The sequence below is a fragment of the Acartia tonsa genome, chromosome 5, assembly GCF_053477335.1.
Source record: "Acartia tonsa isolate MP-2025a chromosome 5, ASM5347733v1, whole genome shotgun sequence".
Classification (NCBI taxonomy): Eukaryota; Metazoa; Arthropoda; class Copepoda; order Calanoida; family Acartiidae; genus Acartia; species Acartia tonsa.
Genome location: NC_137264.1, coordinates 34,340,834 through 34,361,112, shown reverse-complemented (window position 1 = coordinate 34,361,112; position 20,279 = coordinate 34,340,834). Strand labels below are relative to the sequence as shown.

The 20,279-nt window shown below is 33.1% G+C and overlaps 3 protein-coding genes across 4 annotated transcripts in view; all 3 read right to left on the bottom strand.

Moving 5' to 3' along the window:
- Positions 1-9,408, bottom strand: part of LOC145319988 (thioredoxin domain-containing protein 11) — a 24,073-nt gene extending 14,665 nt beyond the window's left edge. The window contains exons 1-9 of the mRNA XM_080162404.1: positions 9,276-9,408; positions 8,573-8,899; positions 5,213-5,289; positions 4,945-5,006; positions 3,246-3,330; positions 2,811-2,914; positions 1,219-1,279; positions 540-607; positions 79-123 (exon numbers count right to left, since the gene is read on the bottom strand). Coding sequence (XP_080018530.1) covers positions 79-123; positions 540-607; positions 1,219-1,279; positions 2,811-2,914; positions 3,246-3,330; positions 4,945-5,006; positions 5,213-5,289; positions 8,573-8,899; positions 9,276-9,282 — 836 coding nt within the window. The 5' untranslated portion in view covers positions 9,283-9,408. The remainder of the gene's footprint in view (positions 1-78; positions 124-539; positions 608-1,218; positions 1,280-2,810; positions 2,915-3,245; positions 3,331-4,944; positions 5,007-5,212; positions 5,290-8,572; positions 8,900-9,275) is intronic.
- On the bottom strand, positions 9,310-17,764 carry LOC145319989 (putative transcriptional regulatory protein Pmob_0807). Its single transcript, XM_080162405.1, has 10 exons — positions 17,665-17,764; positions 17,310-17,407; positions 16,653-16,718; positions 14,850-14,937; positions 14,467-14,560; positions 13,854-13,960; positions 13,405-13,519; positions 11,604-11,683; positions 9,972-10,068; positions 9,310-9,902 (listed from the first exon to the last, which is right to left on the bottom strand). Exons 1-9 carry the CDS (start codon positions 17,725-17,727, stop codon positions 10,000-10,002), a joined length of 780 nt encoding a protein of 259 aa, XP_080018531.1. The 5' UTR covers positions 17,728-17,764; the 3' UTR covers positions 9,310-9,902; positions 9,972-9,999.
- Positions 17,736-20,279, bottom strand: LOC145319990 (DNA replication complex GINS protein PSF1-like). 2 transcript variants are annotated; one of them, XR_013880097.1, is made up of 7 exons: positions 20,127-20,279; positions 19,882-19,982; positions 19,446-19,514; positions 19,208-19,295; positions 18,956-19,044; positions 18,039-18,534; positions 17,736-17,821 (listed from the first exon to the last, which is right to left on the bottom strand). XR_013880097.1 is itself a non-coding variant. In XM_080162407.1 (6 exons), exons 1-6 carry the CDS (start codon positions 20,205-20,207, stop codon positions 18,396-18,398), a joined length of 567 nt encoding a protein of 188 aa, XP_080018533.1. In that variant the 5' UTR covers positions 20,208-20,279; the 3' UTR covers positions 17,736-18,395. The 2 variants fall into 2 exon arrangements, 1 of the variants encoding a protein (XP_080018533.1); XM_080162407.1 differs by having other exon boundaries at positions 17,736-18,534.

The following is a 20,279-nucleotide window of genomic DNA, read 5'->3' as shown; positions in this document are numbered from 1 at the left end:
GCACCCCAAAATTCGTTTGGGGGGGGGGGCGGGGTTAATCACCACTTTACCCTATATTGCAGAAAACAAAATGTTTACCTTATGATATGTGAAGGAGTGATATGACCCCGATACTGAATTCCACTAAAAATATTGAGAAATTAGAGATTAATCTTTATTCATTATGACGACGTTATTAAATTAACAGAATTTCCTTTAAGTTGAATAACTTTCTAGGGTTAGTAGTTAATGGGATGAATCATTTATGTGCAATGTACATCTCTAAAAATTATGCTTACTAATAAGAGAACATGTACATAAAACTTAAGTATTATTTACAGTACAATGGATTTTTTTGGTTAGGTTTTTGTGATCCACTGGTCGGGTTGAGGGATTATACTAATAAATCCATTGTATCAGTTAATACTTAATGGTTATCATTTTATTAATGTGGAAAACTGTCTGTGATACGATACGATACGTATTTTGAGGCTTCAGAAATGGTTCTAATACAGCGGATAATAATCGGTTTCGAAGCTATTCTGTAAAAAAAATCTTACTTCATAGAATTGGGGTAGAAAATAAATACAGGTAAAACATGTCCAGTCCCATTCTTTCCTCCAAATTCCTAAATTAAATATTTCTTGATGTTTCTAGATACTAAAATTTTTTTTGAATAGTTTTTAACATCTAAATTGCCTAGGTATTTATTAAAAGTTTTCTCGTATTCATTCGAATCCGGTGGATAGGAACCGGTTCTGATCAATACGAAAAAACTATGGTTAGCATCGTATTATATCCAGCTTTCCGCGGATATATAATATACAATTATAAGATTAAAACCATTTTTTAGTCCTGAGGTGCTTCTGTTTATAATACGATGCGAGAAATAACTATTATCTCCTTTTTAGATCTTATGAATATTTTTTTTTTGGAGGGGGGGGGGGCGCATTATATGATCGCTATGATATTTGATTAAATTTTTGTGGTAAATAACTAATATTCTAAATGGTAAGAAATTTGTTCATATCTATCTCTATTTCAAGTGTCATTTGACATGGGTAGTTTATACCAAGTTATTGCAAAATATTTATCCATAAAGCTCGATATTAAGAAATTACCATGTTGGTTATTTAAAATTGCAATCATTTTAGACTAAAAGAAAAGTACCTACCAAACCTTAACGTTGTAAATGTTTAAATAAACAAAGGTTAAAATGTACATAAAAGGGAAGCATACCTTAGCACAATCACTTGTTGGATACCAACAATTTACAGCAGCTATCATCACATCAGATTTTCTGAAAAAAAGAGAAAGAATAATTTTAGGTTATGATATAAATCCAGCTTATAACAACAACGAAATTGGGTGGGAAATCACGAAACCTACAGTGTTTTTCAGCTGTCGTTTGGGGGGGGGGGGGGGGGTGGGCAACACATCGTAAAATAGACGACTTCTCCATTTGCTATACAAATATTATTTTAGATTTATTTCGCTTCTTGGTTATATCTTATTCCTGATATAAATCAGTTAACCCCGTATCTTAATAATTGGCCAAGCCAAACCAACAAAATCCGTCTTGTCTGCAAACAAATCTCTATAAACGAGCGATTTAATAAATATTGTTGTATTTCTGTCTTTATTCATCATGTTTTTTATTATTTTTTTGTGATTCTTTATTGGGATTATGGCTATTTGTATATTTATCAGCAACAAACAGAATCAGAAGTCAGTCTACCCTTGGTAGTTTTGTTCTGTTGGAGGTGAGAACCACCCAACAGACCAAAAAATAGAGTATTAAAAAAATTCAGAGTAATAGTGCAAAAAAAAATGGGGGGGGGGTGAGGTGATTCGCCACACGACATACCAGCAATTTTATTTTGGGTGCTACTCCCTTAGTTTTAGAAGTAATTGGGTAAATTGTTTTAGTTAAGTCACTAATCACACCAAGTTTTGGTATCTTTAAAAAAACGGCGGCGGTACTGCCGCTCCAACCGTCCACCGCCGTTTTCCGCCACCGAAAAAAATAATATGGTTTAAAATTATTCCAAATTGCCTAATTCGGCGAGAAATGCAATAAATTTGCGGCGTCAGAAAACGGCGGAAGCGGCGGTACCGACGCCGTTTTTTATCAAAATATTTTTTACTGACTAACCTATAAAGATTTTGTTTCAATATCTTTAAAAGTACAGGAGAAGCACTGAGTTTAGGATATACCTTGATAAACGAGTTGTTTGTAAGGGGACAAATTTTTGAAAATAATATGGTCTCAAATGATTTCAAATTGCCTAATTCGGCGAGAAATGCGGTACCGTTGCCGTTTTTATTAAAATATTTTTTACTGACCAACCTTAAAAAGATTTTGTTTCAATATCTTTAAAAGTACAGGAGAAGCACTGAATTTAAGATATACCTTGATAAACGAGAATTTGAAAAAATGACCACGTCCCCCCACAGGGTTGCTTGTAAGGGGAAAATTAAAAAATAAAATAACATGTCTCAAATGATTCCAAATTGCCTAACTCGGCGAGAAATGCAATAGCAATTTTTTTGGGCGGCGGCGAAAAATGGCAGCGAACGACGCGCGGGAGCAGCGGTCCCGCCGCCGTTGTTTTTTAAAGATGCCAAAACTTAGCGTTATGGCGAATAAGATACAGGCTATATAAATATCTACCTGTAAAACATAGCAACATTATCCAGAACTTGTCTTGACTCTCTATATCCCATACTAACTATCTATCTATATAAATATATCTACCTGTAAAATATAGCAACATTATCCAGAACCTGTCGCAGACTATCTATCTATCTATTTATATATAAATATCTACCTGTAAAACATAGCAACATTATCCAGAACCTGTCTTGACTCCTGACTCTCTCTGTCCCAAGCAGCGTAGAACATGAAAAAGGAGCTCTCGAAATTTTGCGCATCCTAAGAAAGTTGATGTCAAACAACGTTTATCATAAAGTTTTTAACTTTATAATTGCATGTCTTAAAGGTTTCTGAGAATTTGGAATGACATGCAAACTTACGGAAGAAAGCAGGGATCTTAAGAGCTAAGACAATGGCCGATAAATTAATGTACATCCCAAATGATTATACACAGAATTACCCATTCTGTAGATTACAACACACCCAACAAATCATAATTCAATATAAGTGAAAATTCCTTTGAGTGGTTGAGCCAACGAATGAAACCTTGAGGACTAATGTAATTAAAAGCCCAATGTCCCCTCCCTCCCAGGGTAGAAAGTTAGTTTACCTTAAAAGCTTGAAAGACTTGTCCCTCCCAATAATCCCTGACAAGACTGTTCTCCGTGAAGAATGGCTCTGGTGACCGAGTCTTTCTAAACACAAAAATAAAAATTATTAGAAAACTAACAAACTAACAACCTTGACTGCAAAATGCTTATTTTTAGAAGTCACGAATTTGTACCTAAACCGGCTTTTTACCTCATAGTGCTTTATTGATTAAAAAAAAATAAGAGGGAAAAGTAATAGGCAGTGTTGTAAGGTTATATTGGATACTGGGTAGCCTTGCTGGGTTTGGGCACTACAGATATAGACCCTGTTAAAGTTAGTTAAATCTTAGGCCAATCTGTTTTAACTAATATGTTTTAAAATTATCTTTCTTGGCCAAATAATATAAGTATAATTTATAGTATATAAATACTGTTTCTTTCATTTAAGGATAACTGAATGGCCTAATTCAAAATATACTTTTAAAACTTATTATAAAGTACATTTTATGGAAATGTACATTGAACATTTTATATCAATTTGTATTATTAACTGTTTCATTATCTCTGCAAAAAAAAATTAGCTTAAAAACAAAATAATTTGAAAGTAACATTTTTTATTTAAGTTTTTATACATAGTTCGGGCAGGTAAATAATAAGGAAAAATGAAAATATTTTGTAACTAGAAAATAGATGGATAAAAACTTTTTTCTTTTCTTTCTAAATTAATCAGATTCAATCTACTTCAGTTTTTATTTTTCTTGCAAGCTACTGACCATTTTAATATGGCACCTCTTCCGTAGAAGTTCATTAGGGGAGGGGTGGGAGAGCAAAGTGATGTTCACCCCACTCAGACTTTGAAACCCCTCTTTTTACCCTCCTCAAAATTTTAAGAAATACCTACATAAATTCATTAGGATTCACCTCTCCCCCAAAAACCTAAATAACCTTTCATAACCTTTAATAACCTACAAAAAGCTTGGACGTCTTTGACCTGACCCCCTACATATTGTTTCTAGCATCAAAAATAACTGTCACATGCCTGACAGAGAAGCAGGGCATGGGATACTATTATGAACCTGAGCTTGAGATAATTTTTGAGCCTGATACCTCCTCTACTTGATAAATGGAATCCTTGACTGGACCATAAAAAATAATATGATGTCTGTGTGCCTTGCCACCCCTTGGAGCTGAATCCAACTGTGTCATGTTCGAAATTAAACCTCCGGGGAGGGGAGGTGCACCCATTTTACAAACTATCTATCTAATCAGGGATTTTAAGAAGTTGCGTGCGGTAGGGGATTGTCACCCCCCTGGTGAAGGCTGTTCACGCCACTAATTTTAAGGAATATCACGACATTAAACGTTCAAATGACAGAAATCCCAAATGATTTGTGAACATAAAAAATTATCCTTTCTGTAGGTTACCTAAAATTATTGGTTGAAAAGTTCGGAAACTGCTAAGTTTAAAGATTTATACAAAGTTCTTAAACCGACGAATGCGAGTTTTGGCTACAGATTTAGACAAAAAGGATTTCTGAAAATAATTAAGTTATAGGTCTGAGAAAGCCAAAGAATAAAATATCTTCCCATTCACCACATTAGTAATTCCCATCCCACTTTTTCTCTCTGAAATAAATTTGTATAAATCAATTTACCTAAAAATGAAGATTTTACCTAGTTAATCTTAATGAAAACCAAATTAAAATATAATTTCTTTACCTTTTAACCGATTCATTAGAGTTAAGAACATAGGAGAAAAGGTTGGATAGAAGAAATCCTATTTCATTTAAATTCATTATTCACTATGTAACATCAATAAACCCAAAAATTTAATAAAAGGCGAAAAAAAAAGATTTTCACGGATTCTAGGAGAAAAAATAACTTATAACACTGTTAAAGTTATCTCCTTTTATTTCAGAACTTTATTCTTGTACCTTGACATAAAAGGTTCGATATGAAAGATTTTTGAATAATGATATTTTCCTATGAGAAGTATGTCTGAAAGCATCTTACAGATGTAATGTAACAGACTCTTTTTCTTACCCTCTGTCTCTCTATGCACATCTGAAAATAAAATATAGCAATATTAATTTCATGGAAACACATTCCTACCCTTGAATTTTAAAATATGCTCTAAGTCTACCTACCTTCTTTTCTGTACAAACGTATAATAAAATGACCGACAGAAAATCATATTCTTTTTGTTTTAAAAACAAATATTTTGAAAAACAGTTTAAACATGACTGAGATACGACAAAGTCTGACTGGCTGACAGAAAAAAAAATTAGGGTTGGGCCGGATACCAAATATCCGGTCGGATATTTGGTCAACAACAAATATCTGGCAAATAACTTGATATCCAGCCGGATAACCGGATATCCGGCATTTGAAATCAGCCGGTTATCCGGGTTCCGGAAAGTTCCAATATCCGGTATCCGGCCGGATATTGAAAATGGCCGGATATCCGGCCTTACCCTAAAAAAATATTAGACCACAATTTTAGAGGTCCTTTCCTAGAGAAATAATTTTTTTTATAATTTGGCGAAAACGAAAACACAATCATTAGGTAAAGTCTATTGGAGAAAACTCTTTAGACAATATTCTTAACTATCAGTGTCAGGCGGACAGTAAGAAGGCCCAATCCTAGTTCCAGAGTAAGTATACTACAAAACAATTCAGTATAATGAAAAGCTTGTTTTTGCTACTAAACAAAAATAAACCTATTTAAATAACTCCAACTTTTGAACTACCTAACATCTTTAAAAATTGAAATAACAAAAGATAAAATGTACATTTTGCAAAAATAAACAAATTATCATTATGTATAGGTATTACACTAATAAATGATAAGATAATAATATTCAATAATTAAAACAAGAATGATTATGATCATAATTACAACAGCACCAATAAGTTACCAATTTAAAATAGAAAACGACATTGAACTGTCATACGTAATTATGTGTGTTTTTACAGCAATAAGCGGGAGTCGACGTTGGAGAGATCGCTGTACTTTGCAAACAATTAAATTAAGATAGCTCTCTTTTTACTTATCTAACTCGTAGCTATGACTGACCCTAATAGTTTACTGTTTATAGAGTAGCTAATAAACTAATAAAAATTCAACAATGATAATTCTGACCTCGGAAGGTTAGCAGTAAGAAGAAGCTAAAGCAAAAATTCATAACAAAATTAAAAGCAAGGGGGGGGGGGGGGAAAGTTCTGACACATTTGCGTAAACCTGGTGTATAGGCTTTATCTTTGGACTGAGCGGATAGGTCATTAGGGATAAAATCATTCTTATATGATGAATTTCCCCCAGATTTAAGATTTTTTGGATAGGCCTCCAGGTTCCGGAGCTCCAGGCCTCCAGGTGGTCTCTGTACAGGTAAAAATTAAAAATAAGATTTTTTTTTTGAAGAGTTAGAGGTTAACTTATAAAACAAAATATGCTTCTTTTTGATTGTTATTCACATATTTGTAGAAAAAACATACATATTTTGTCTCATAAGCTGACATCTAACTCTTAAAAAAAAAATTTATTTTTTTATTTTTACCTGTACAGAGACCACCTGGAGGCCTGGAGCTCCGGAACCTGGAGGCCTATCCAAAAAATCTTAAATCTGGGGGAAATTCATCATATAAGAATGATTTTATCCCTAATAACCTATCCTCTCAGTCAAAAGATAAAGCCTATACACCAGGTTTACGCAAATGTGTCAGAACTTCCCCCCCCCCCCTTAATCAATTAGGTATATTGTTATAATTCTTTAATACAAAACTAAAACAACTATGCACAAATAAATTGCAAAAAAAAACCTTTAATATTTTAGACATAAAAAGATTTTTTACTTAAGTGAATATGATAGACAAACTAAGAGTTTTATGGTAGAACGGAGGTATCTAATTATTATACAAAAGTCGCGCTAGTAATTCGCATTATCAAGGGGGGGGGGAAGTTCTGACACTTTTGCGTAAAAAGTGATTAAAGGCTTTGTCTTTGGACTGAGAGGATAGGTTATGTGGGATAAAATCATTCTTATATGATGAATTTCCCCCAGATTTAAGATTTTTTGGATAGGCCTCCAGGTTCCGGAGCTCCAGGCCTCCAGGTTGTCTCTCTACAGGTAAAAATAAAATAAATTTTTTTTTTAAAGAGTTAGATGTCAGCTTATGAGACAAAATATGTATGTTTTTTCTTCAAATATGTGAATAACAATCAAAAAGAAGTATATTTTGTTTTATAAGTTAACTTCTAACTCTTCAAAAAAAATCTTATTTTTAATTTTTACCTTTACAGAGACCACCTGGAGGCCTGGAGCTCCGGAACCTGGAGGCCTATCCAAAAACTCTTAAATCTGGGGGAAATTCATCATATAAGAATGATTTTATCCCTAATAACCTATTATCTCAGTCCAAAGACAAAGCCTATAATCACTGTTTACGCAAAAGTGTCAGAACTTCACCCCACCCCCCCCCCCCTTAAACATAAAAGTTTTTATATGAATTGTTTATTCACTTATTTTAACATTATTTTGTAGACTATAATTCTATTGAGTAGCTGCGCTGATACTAGATTTTTAGTAAATTAACTTTAATATTGCAGTGATTACATAGTGTTTTATAGAAACTGTTTTAATAACAAGTGTTTCCATTATTTATTTCTATCTCTCTTTTTAAAACAAGAATAATTTTTCAGTAAAGGTGAAACTATTTACCTAAGTTAAATTATTTTGTATCTAACGGATACGACCCTAGAGGCACTTGAGGAAAACTGGAAGGAGGGAGGAGGGGGGGGGGGGGGAGGGGACCCTCCATTTTTAATTTTAGTTTTAAAGGAAAGAATGAAACGATTATTGAATATTTTTTGAGGTTTTTTGTGGGCAACTTCTCATAGTGGTACCCTTTCCCCCAAAATATATATAAACCTCCACTGGGCCTAGAAGCTTCTTTGTAATTGAGAACCATATCGGTCCAGAGGTTATCGAGATATTAAGCTACAGATAAACAGATATCCTTTTACTTTTATATTAAGATAGAGAAAAGACATATTTGTTTGAAAATATATAACTGTCAGACAGAGTTGCAAATTACCCCATGCATAGAGAATCAGCACAACTAAAAAAAGGAAAAGGTTTCCATAAATATTAAATTGTTGACATTTGTGTGTTACCAATGAGAAAGCTACAAGTTGATGATTCAGGGAAGGAAAGTACAGTTGACGATTTTAAATATTTTCCCCCAAAGTTTCAACTGTGTCAATTCGCTACTTATAAGTTTTGTCATCCAGGTGTTATTATTGTCTAAAAGTGGCAAATTGCTTCAATAGACTTTAGGAGACATTTACCTGTATTCTCGTGTTTACAAGAACTCTCCTCTGTATTTTCTTCTCCTTGTTCCTGTGTAGTGTCCCGTTCTTGTCCAGCTGACTCTTCTTTTGCTGAAGAGTCTTCTTCTTGTCCAGCTGACTCTTCTTTTGTAGCTGAGTCTTGTTCGTGTCCAGCTGACTCTTCTTTTTGTCCAGCTGACTCTTCCTTTGCAGTTGAGTCTTCTTGCTGTTGAGACTGAGCCTCTGGTAACTTATGGTGTTGTGACTCTGTCTCAAGATTTTGTTGTTGTTGTTGTGCGGCGCCAAGTTGTGAGTTTTCACCATGGTCTGGACAGTTAACAATTCCTAGAAAGATATAATGATGGACAACATGGTGGTACTGCAGCTACAGCCGAATAACGTCATTTCCCGCCAAATTTTAAAAAGTTTTCTCCAAATTAAGACTAAATCAATGTTTAGAAGTGTATGTGTAAAATGAAATACGATATTCTTAAATAATTCAATGTGGTTTCATACTTGAAACGATGAAAATTGTGTATAATACGATGTGATCAAGGATGTACATGGGGGACGGTTAATGGGTGTTTAATTTTACCCTCCGTAATTACCGCCACAACCCATCCCCCTCCCTATCACTAAAAAAAGCTTGAACGATCTTGAATGTGACAAGACAGTTGACCGCGAATACGAAAAAAACATATCATGTAACCATGTTACTTACCAGACATCTCCCATGCCAAGAATTACGTAATTCATTTTATCTTGTCTGAAAATATAAAAATATCAAGATAGTTCTATACGGAGAGGGAGAGGACTAAGGTGCTAAAATTAAACCAAATAAACTTTATTTCTTTGCCCACAGAATTATAGTCTACCAAAAGTAGATGTTTAGAATAAAAAAAAATTTAAGTCCATTGTCATTCCTATCCCTATATCCCTGAGCTTATATTATTTTCTAGCAATTTAATCTTCATATCAAACTAAATTACAACGTTTTGAGCTGCATTGAACCCTTGGTTAGAATACCCAAGAGATATGAGGGGAAAAGTTTTAGTTAGTCAGCAAAGATTTGTTTTCTATGAACAAACAAGGATGAAAGCATACAAAGGTGAATGGAAATAAAGATCAAAGATAAAAGGTTTGAAAAAGTAACAATGATTTATGGTCTCACTCATTGGCTGAAGCCTTTATGATACTTTTATTAAATCTTCATTGGTAATTTAAAACTCGCATTAAGATCCCTTTAAAAATTGTCCCTGTATCACTATCGAGGTGTATAAATAATGTATTTCAGTGAAGAAAATTCTCATATAATATCACATTGATAACTTTCAATGAAAGAAGTTACCTACGGAGTGGCTAGTGAAGAAAATTCTCATATAATATCACATTGATAACTTTCAATGAAAGAAGTTACCTACAGAGTGGCTACTCTATAAATATTACTAAAAGTTTGGATGTACAGCCATTACTATGTCAGTTTGTTCTAATATTTCTTTCAAACTCAAAGCCGCCTAAAACAATTAAGTGATAATTTAAAGTTACACAATTCCGACAACAATATAATATTTCAAGAAAAAGACGAGTTTTGATGAAAATCTATGCCTCATTGAAAGGAAAAAAAGATTACTAAATATATAAATATATTTATTATATTTTAGATTGAATACTCAAAGTTCCCAAACTCCATAAATGCACTTCGTGACGCTCTCCCTTTTATTTAGACAAAAGAACATCCTACTACTTTGGCAGATATACATACATTCACTGCATTTAAAAACTAAATATTATTTTTTTTATGCTTTTTTAGTTTAAGAATCTAACATCCGATTAAACTAGGTACATCATACTTCATTGACATAAGACATCCGATTATTGCCAAAACAAGGATGACAACATCCATAAGTAGCGAAGCACAAAAAATCGTCGATTGGAATTCAAAAGGTTTTTACTAAAATCAAGAATAGATTTATTGGATAAAATAAACATGAAACCTTGTTTTATTTTGCATGATGACGATGGTCAAAGTAAACTATATTAAAGATGCTCATAACAATGGGAAAAATTATTTTGATACAGATATCCCATAAAAGTTTGAAAATTGCATCAAAATATACAAAGATATTGGAAAATATGTAAAACGTATAAAAATAGCCATAAACCTGATAAAAGGCAGTCTGGCCGTCATGGTTGTTTTATTAAAACGACAAAAAATTTAATTTTTAAATCCTTAAATAAAAAAATTTGGAAAATCGGACCATATACACTGAAGATATGGAAAAAAGTGTTAAATATATAAAAATAGCCTAAAACCTGCTAAAAAGGCAGTCTGGCCGTCATGGTTATTTTGTTTAAAAGACGGGAAATTTAATTTTGATATCTATAACTGAAAAATTTTTAAAATCGGACTATAAACACTGAAGATATGGAGAAAAATGTTAAATATATAAAAAACAGCCTAAAACCTGCTAAAAAGGCAGTCTGGCCGTCATGGTTGTTTTCTTTAAAAGACGGAAAATTTGATTTTGATATCTATAGCTGAAAAAATTTTGAAAATCGGACCATAAACACTGAAGATATGGAGAAAAATGTGAAAAATATAAAAATAGCCTAAAACCTGCTGAAGAGGCAGTCTGGCCTTCATGGTTGTTCCTTTAAACGACGGGAAATTTAATTTGATATCTGTAACTGAAAAAATTTTGAAAATCGGACCATAAACACTGAAGACATAGAGAAAAATGTGAAAAATATAAAAATAGCCTAAAACCTGCTAAAAATCGGTCCGAACGCCAATGATGTTTTATAGTCAATTGTGCTCCTTAATGATGGGAATGTTGTCAAAAAATTTCAGCATTCTATCTTTTATAGGAGCTGAGTAAATCCCATTTCCCCCATAGCGTTACGGACGGACAAAGTGAATTATAGAGTAGCTTCGCTACTAAAAAGATATACCTAACTGGAAAGATAGGCCTTTGTATAAATATTTTTTTAAAAAACCATCCCCACCTTGTTTTTTTTAATGCCAACCCTGATTGAAATATTTTTCTACCTTTAGCTCTAATTGACTTGGAGAAACGGGAAACACTGGAATATAAACGATGTTCGATTCCACGCATATATAACCTTTTCCTAAAATATAAAAGCTTTAGTAATAAAATGGTGTTCATAACACCAACAATAGAGGGGAATAGTAAGTTGCTATCTAATAACTACTAGCGGCTACGCCCCTCTCCTCTAGGGGCTTTGCCCCAAGAGATGATAAAAAAAGTTAAGGTGAAATTCGTAAAAAAAAAAATAAATAAGGAGGACCAAGGAAATCTCCCGAGATGGGTTCTTAAAAGATGCCGCGTTTTTTCGACAATTTTTTAGACATTGATTGATTGAACGAAGACGATGGGATTTCAACACAGAGTATACAACATAAGAATTCAAAATAATACAACTTAAATCCAATTTGCGCTGCATATTTATTAATGCATCTTTTTAGAGCTGTGTTAGACATTTTTAGCTGTTAGATAACGTCCGATCTCCATTGTTTTAAAAAAAGTAATATGAAATCAATATAAATCAAAATATAACATTATGTTTTAACATGTATATATATAAATATGTTTATAATATGTAATATTATCATATTTAATTTGTCTATGATTTGTTTAATAAGAAAAAATAAATCATTTAAAACACAACACAAATGGGTAAAATAATAATTTAAAATTAGATCTGTATTAGACATTATACAAATGGCGAAAATAATAATTTTGAAATTTTGAATTCTCAAGTTGAATACTCTGTTAAAATCGTACGGGGCATTGATCTTCGAGATGGCAGGGTTTCGGATCCGGATCCGGATCCGCAAGGATCCGCATATTTTGAGTCCAAGGATCCGGATCCGCAAAAAAAATGCGGATCCGGATCCGGATCCTTAGACTCCAAAAAATGCGGAAAAAATGGAAAAATCTACCTAAATTTATATAAAATCTCAGACATTCTCTTGATGAGAGCCAATCTTTAAGGTTTAGGTTCAGACTTGAAAATTAAAAGTATTTTTGACTTCGAATTGAAGAATAAATTTTTTTGAAAAATTTGGTGATTTTATTTTTATTGTCAAAGATCCGGATCCGGATCCAGTAGGATCCGGATCCGGATCCGCACTGACCAAATTTTGAGGATCCGGATCCGGATCCGCATAAAATCAATGCGGATCCGAAACCCTGCGGAGATGGAATAAGGTTTTTAACAGAGTATACAAATTTAGAATTCAAACTTCAAAATTATTATTTTCGCCATTTGTATCATGTCTAATACAGATCTAAAAGGATGCATTAATAAATATGCAGCGAAAATGGATTTAAGTTGTATTAGACATTATACAAATGGCTAAAATAATAATTTTAAAATTTTGGATTCTTATGTTGTATACTCTGTGTATCGTCTTCGTTCAATCAAGCAATGTCTAAAAAATTTTCGAAAAAACGCGGCATCTTTTAAGAACTCATCTCTACAAAAAAAAGGACCAAGGATATCTCCTACAAAAAAAAAAAAAAAATAAAAAAATTGGGGGTTGTTTTTTTTTTTTTGGGGGGGGGGGTCCCACCCCCCAGGAAAATAGCTTAAAAACATCACAGGACCAGTAGGTATAATCCCTGAAAAGTAGAGCCCAATCGGTTCAGTGGTTACTGAGATCTTAAGCTTCAGACGGACAGACTTTGTATTATAGATGGATTGGCAATTGGAGCCAAAACCAACGAGATATATTTAAAGAAATCCCTCATTATGCATCAAGCTGTGACTGGTACGTACAGACAAAGTTAATTATAGAGGAGCTACTATAAAAAAATAGAACATACCTTGTAAAGCTTCTTTAACAGCTGTTAAGTCCAAAACACTGGTTGTAAACTCCGCCATGTTATCTTCACCGTCAAGTAAACTGACATCTTCAGCTCCTGCCTCTATAGCATCGTCCTGTGTAGATAGAATGTCAACTAGCTAGCTTGTTATTTAGAGGCGGGGGGGGGGGGGGGAGTGAACAAAATCTCAATAGGGGGATCAAAATTTTGTGTGAAATGTCAAAATGACATGTTTTTAAAACCAAGGGCATTGTTTGTACCATGGCGTCAAGTTTTGGGGTTTCAGAGTTTTTTTTTTTTGCGGGGAGGGAAAGAAATTAGCCCTTTACCCCCTCCCCCCTCCTTGTACAATGTATATCCTTTCAAGATGATTTTACAAAATCTTAAAATATCAACAACTAAAAACATAAAATATTGGTCCAAAAAATGAAAACATGTAAATTTCTTACCTCTAACAAATCTAATGATTCTTTTTTTACTTGAGCCAGAATTATTCCTTTGTGTTCAAATTTTGTTTTCTGATGTTTTTCTAAGGTTCCTCCCCTCTTCTTTAGCACTATTAACATAATTAGTTTAGTATATTTTTAATTCAGGGGTGTATATATATTCTGAGAAGGATCCTGGCAAAGTAAGAGGGAGGGGGGTGGGGGAGAGAATAAAAATATGTGAAGGGGAAAAAACCTATAAAACTAGAAAATCTGTCATCAAGTTTATACAATTTTAAACGGTAGAAAAACTAAAAGCTGTTTCCCACCCAAACTTTTCAATTATGAATGACTTTACTGATTAGCAGCTTTAAGAAGCTATTTACTAAGGTAAAATAGCTTATACTTAATATTTGAACTAGAGGGGAGGGAGGGGTGGGGAAATGATTTTTTCCACAGCTAGGAAAATTTTTATTTTTACTTTTTGTTGGTAAAAAGCAAATTTAAGGTTATGAACCACTACCAAACCATCCCAGTCTCCCTAACTGCAGGTGAGTAGTCTCTAGTTTTTTTTGACCTGCGGAGAACCAAAAGTTTCATAAGATGCATATTTTGTTCTATAAATAACTAAAATTACCTGTTAAAATGTCATGTTCTGCCTGTAATCTATTCTTGGCTACACATTCCAGTAAAAAGGCAACACCCCCAGGCAGGCTAACTTCAAAATTATACTGAAACAGGAACCAATTTCATCAATGAACTGTATAATAAAAAAATTTTGAAGGAAAAAATGTAGGTAGGTGCCTAGTTCATTAGACAAAAAAAATGTTATATAAAAAGAAGACAGACTATTTATTTCTTATAAAATACTCAATTATGACTGATGTTTACACGAAGAAATAAAAAAACATTAATTCTGATGGGAGTTTAAAAATCTAATTTTAGTAAAGTAAAAGTATTTATGCCAAACATACCTATAGACATTGAATCTGCGCTGCTATAACTAGAAATATAACCAACCTCTTGTGTATCACTTTTCATAAAGTTCTTGAGAGCACCTTGCAGTGAAGCTTTTGGAATATTTTCTGAATATGCTTCTGCTAAAATTCTACATAGTTTTTTCATGTAATGAAGCATATCAATAAGGAGCTCTCCCTTTGTTTATTCAATAGTGACATACAAATTCGAAAACTTATAATTGTGTAAAATTTTGTATTATGTATAATACACCGTCCCGTTTTAGAAAAATTTTGGCCCCCAGCCAAAATATGGTTGATTTATGCAAAAAAATGACCCATGCAAAATATTTTTTCTGTAATGCAAAAATTGCCATGGTACAAGCACTGCTGCAAAGATTTTAAAATCGGCAAAAAGATCTGTTTTTAAAGATCCTGTACCATCTCAATTTTAAAGATTTTTACAAAATTTCAATTCTAGTGTGTCAATATAAACCTGAAATTTGACAAAAACAATGATGGCCTTCTAAATTATAACATATAAAGGACTAAGGTGTAGCAAGTAATCTTCCAAAGTCAAAATTGCCAGATTGCATGGTCTTTCATATGTTATAATTTAGACGGCCCTAATTTTTTGGGGTAAATTTCAGGTTTATATCTACACACTACAATTGAAATTTTATAAAAATCTTTAAAATTGAGATGATACAAGAGCTTTAAAAACAGGTCTTTTTGCAAAAAACTAGAGTTGAACAAAGGAATTCAACTAAATAAAGAGTTAGGTACAGGTCTGAGATTTTGCATGGCAGTTGCTTTATAGGGGTACAATATGGAACTGTGAAGAAACGGCGGCGCAACCGCCGAAAACCGCCGTTTCCCGCCGAAATTTTTTGTGCCTTTTCTCGGCAGTTTTCGGCGGTTGCGCCGCCGTTTCTTCATAGTTCCATATTGTACCCCTATGAAGCAACTGCCATGCAAAATGTCAGACCTGTAACTCTTTTTTTTAGTGGAGTTCCTTTGACTTTAAGTTTTGGTTTCAAAAAGTGTCACTTTCGCCTCCCCCCCCTTTTTAAAAACTTAGCAGTGCTTGTACTATTTTTATTTTTCCATTTGAGAAAAAATATTTTGCATAAATCAACCATATTTTGGCTAAGGGCCAAAATTTTAACAATGTATAATGTATATATATGCACATTGCATGCTCAATGTCAACATTTGATTCCAAACCAAAGACGTCCGAGCTTTTTTTAGGGGGTGTGTGGCGAAAATCTCAATAGTAGGATAATTAAACTTTTTTGAGAGGGGGAGGGAATCTAGTGCGCGAAGCTCGCGGGGCAGTGTTGTGGAGCCGGATATGCCATATTTGGCGGTAACAAGAACCTGATCATTTTGCCAACATAGATCCGGTTCCGGGGGTAGCTACAAAAATATCTGGAAAAAATGATAAGAAATATATATACCATGATTAAACTTAATATTAAAATTCTATAATTTGGAAATTTGTTAAGTGTTTCAAGTCAATTTTTCTCAAATTGGAAAAAAAATTTTTAGAGCTTTTTATTTTAGGTAGGAACCGGAGCCTGAGTCAGAGCTAGATCAACATTACTCAGAGGTGGAACCGAAGTCATAGAATATTGAAGCGGCTCCACAACACTGCCCCGGGGTGTAAAATCAATACCTACCTCTGTGTATTTTTTTTTTGGGGGGGGGGGGGAGGGGGGGTAAGAATGTCAATTTACCTCATTGTCAAGACTTAAGTAACTGAAAAATAAAGTGGGGATTTCTGTCTCTGGGTTTTTATGGAGATATAACTTTTGATAGACTTTTGGAGGGTAATCACTATTTGTTTGCTTAATTGTATGAAAACCTTTTTAGTTTTGCATTTGTATCAGGATTATTGTCTCCGCCTTTGTCCCGGATAGCAATAGAAATTCTGAAAAAAATGTGGTTCAAATACGTCTATTTTCTTGAATCAACATTGAACTGCTGTATATTATTTATTTCCCATTGACTGCACCTAAGGCCGGGAATGTATACCTTCCAAATTTAGATTAAAAAAAAAGATTTTTAAAAATTTTGTGGGGGGAAAGGGGGGTCAATTTTTTGTCTAGGGGCGATTTCTCTAGGGATGGTGGTGGTACCCTCCCCCAAAAAAGTTAACCCACCCCCACAACCACATTTTTTCTTTTAGTTTTTTGAAAATAAATATTTTTGGGGGTGGGTGGGTGGAGGCGGACAAGTTTTTCTAGGGACGATTTCTCTTGGGAGTGTGAAGTGGTACCCTCCCCAAAAAGTTAAAAACCTCCCCAAAAAATTAACCTTCCAGTGACCTATGAGAAGTTACCCTGTTAAGGAGAACCCGATCGACTTAGCGGTTAGTGAGATCCTTCAGTACAAACAAACAATCAAACATACAAACATACAAACAAACAGACAGACAGACATCGTTCTAATTTGTATTATATGTAAATAAATAGATTAAGATTAATTCTTAAAGGATGAACAACAGTTTTAAATGTCATACCTGTGAACGTATTGTGTAGTTATTTTACCCCTCTGTTGATCTTTAGCTCCTTTAGTATGACGAATATTGCTCCATTTATTGTGTCCAGCAAATCTAACCTAAAACAATAAAATATATATCGAAATAATTTTGCCTTTCACAATTGAAATCCAGGCTAGATAATTTGACGAAGACTAATCTTATAGGTAAATGTTGGTGACAAAAAGGAGGGCAGTCAGCTATAAATAAAAATGATCAGGAATTTATAATTACTGTAATCTACCTTCCTAAGTAGTTACTCCATGACAACTTAGGTCCATTCACTAAGAAACTTAGCTTCACAAAACATACACACAATGTAACATTAACTAGGTACCTGTTGTTTAATTACATTTTCACAGGTGAGGCAAACAGTTCTTCCTAGTAATGATAGAAACATTATGTATGTCTGAAAGTTGGTGTTACATTAAGTAGATATTGTAATAGTTACGTTTTGGTAGATTTTCAGGATTTTACAGTTCATGATAAAATACCTAAGAAATTTAATACTGAGCTGCTAGGGGGAAACAATAGCTTTAAGTTTAAGTTTTGTCTAAAATAAGAAGCATAAGATGGCCTACAAATAATCTAAAGTAGCCAAGATAAAATGTTAAAGAATTAGCTACTGGCTAAAAAGTTGCATGATTTTTACGCCTTATTTTGCCGATAGCACATATTTAAATTCTTATAGAAAAAATAGCAATAATTTACTGTAAACTATATTAAATCCGAATTTCAATAACTACAATATAAAAAGGCACTGGCGCGAATTATTTAATAAATGCTGCTGATTTAATACAGGTACTTATAAGCGTAATTGGTTGAATAATACATAAAAGTTTACAATTAAATAAAATTATTTTTTAATTCACTTACTTTACACATTAACATTATTTCAAACATCTTGAAGACATACTTTCCATTGAGGACACTTCTATTAATAATCCAACATATTACGATAAAAATCATAGATATAAGGATTATTTTAACTATGTTGAAATTATACAAATCCTTTGAGAGCAAAAAAAGAATTATTTTATTCAAACCTAAAAACTATAGTCTGTGATTCTAAGACTGGACATGTTCAAGAATGCCTTGATTGATCAGCTGTTCACAGATACTCCTAGGTAGATGGTACTGAGTGCCAACTTTGAGTTGGACAACATCTCCGTCGGGAAGTTCCAGTTCTCCATAATCTTGTTTTACCCTAAAAATTATGCATAACATATGTAGGATAGTTAAAAATAATACATAAAAAAATCTTCTAAATTTATATTATTCCTTGGTTTTGTTTATATTTTATTGCAGATCTCAATTCATATCTATTTAATTTTTTACAGCTGCACCCATCTCGTACACAAGGGAAAACTTAGTAATCGACCCAATATACTACATAATCATTCGAAACCCAAAGCACAACTTGATCAATGTGATATATTGTAGAAATTACCTATTAACTTAACTCAAGCATAACTACTACTTCATAATATAGATGTATTGAATTCCTTACAGCTGAACAGCAAATATTGCATAATAAAGTAGATCCCAAACGTCTGAACGCTGTGATTTTTAGGAATGGTTCGTACAGAACAGACTATTACCTTGTAATTAATAATCAATAATCATACCTGACGTCAACGTACAACGACCTTGGAGGAGCTAAATCTTCAGTGATGTCTGTATCAATACTTGCCATGTAATTCACCAAGATCCTGTTCCAGAGTGTTCATACATAAAAGCCATAATTTTGCAAATTCTATGCGATTACATACTTAACTACAGAGAGACATAAAGAGAATCTATGATAAGTTTAGTTTGTGTGGATTTTTCTATAAAGTTTCTCCTAATTTTATGGACTAAAGTGTAAAACCATTCCTGTTATACTTAGTGAAGAACTCTTGTTCTGGTTCACAAAGGTTTGCTTTGATCTCTGGAGGTAAAACAGCTCCAAATTGCCATCTCATATTCCTATAAGGATTTTTTTTTATAAAAAATTTAATTGGGAAGAGCTGAAAAGAACTTAATAATTAACTAAGTATAATGTTAACATTGAAGTATTTTAAAAATGCTTGTTTTTATTAAGCAGTAGGTACATAATGGAAATATAATAAAACGTACCTAATTTTCTCCATTCTAGCATTGATGTAGGCAAGCATACATCTCTTGTTTCTTTCAACAGCCGCATGCCTTCAAATAATATAATTCTGGGTATATATGTATTTTAAGTGGACAAAAAAAAATTGTCTACAGTATGACCCAGAAAAAATCTATATTGAGGATAAATCTCTAGGTTTGTTTTTCTTTGCAACTCATCTTAAAAATTAGTGTGGAAGTGTACTGAAAAGATAATATATTGTCATATGACGTAAAGAGGTTGGCTAAACATTTACCTTACTTCATAGAGATTTGAATGACCCCCCCCCCCCTCTCAAAATCCATCCATGTAGGTACTGAAACCACTAAATTTTTGGCTTAGTTCATTCTAAAAATGTGAGATTTACCCCCTCCCACCTCTTCCCCCCAGTCAAAATTAATCTTTCTAGATTCTAAATACCTATAAGCTATGCTTGGGGTAACAGTAGCACTTGATAATTCAGCCACTTCTTGGCGGTTCTTCTCCCACAGTTGTTTAGTTTCTTCCAAAGTTTGTCTAACCTAAAAATCATATTTATTTAAAATTGTTTTACTTTAATTACTTGTAAATTTATTTCAAAAACTCGATACATCATTATTGATTAGTTTATATATATAATTTACTCATATGAATAATTCACGAGAACATGCCTAAGTAAGTAATACCTGGTCTTCATTAAAGGGTAGAAGTACATCTTGACTACGAGCAGCTTCGCGTAGCAGTTCGATTCCCTTCTCTCCGTGCATTTTAGGTTTTAGGTGAAATCTAGAATTAGTTTTATTTTATCTAATGTAAAGGTAGAAAGTTTAACTTTTAAG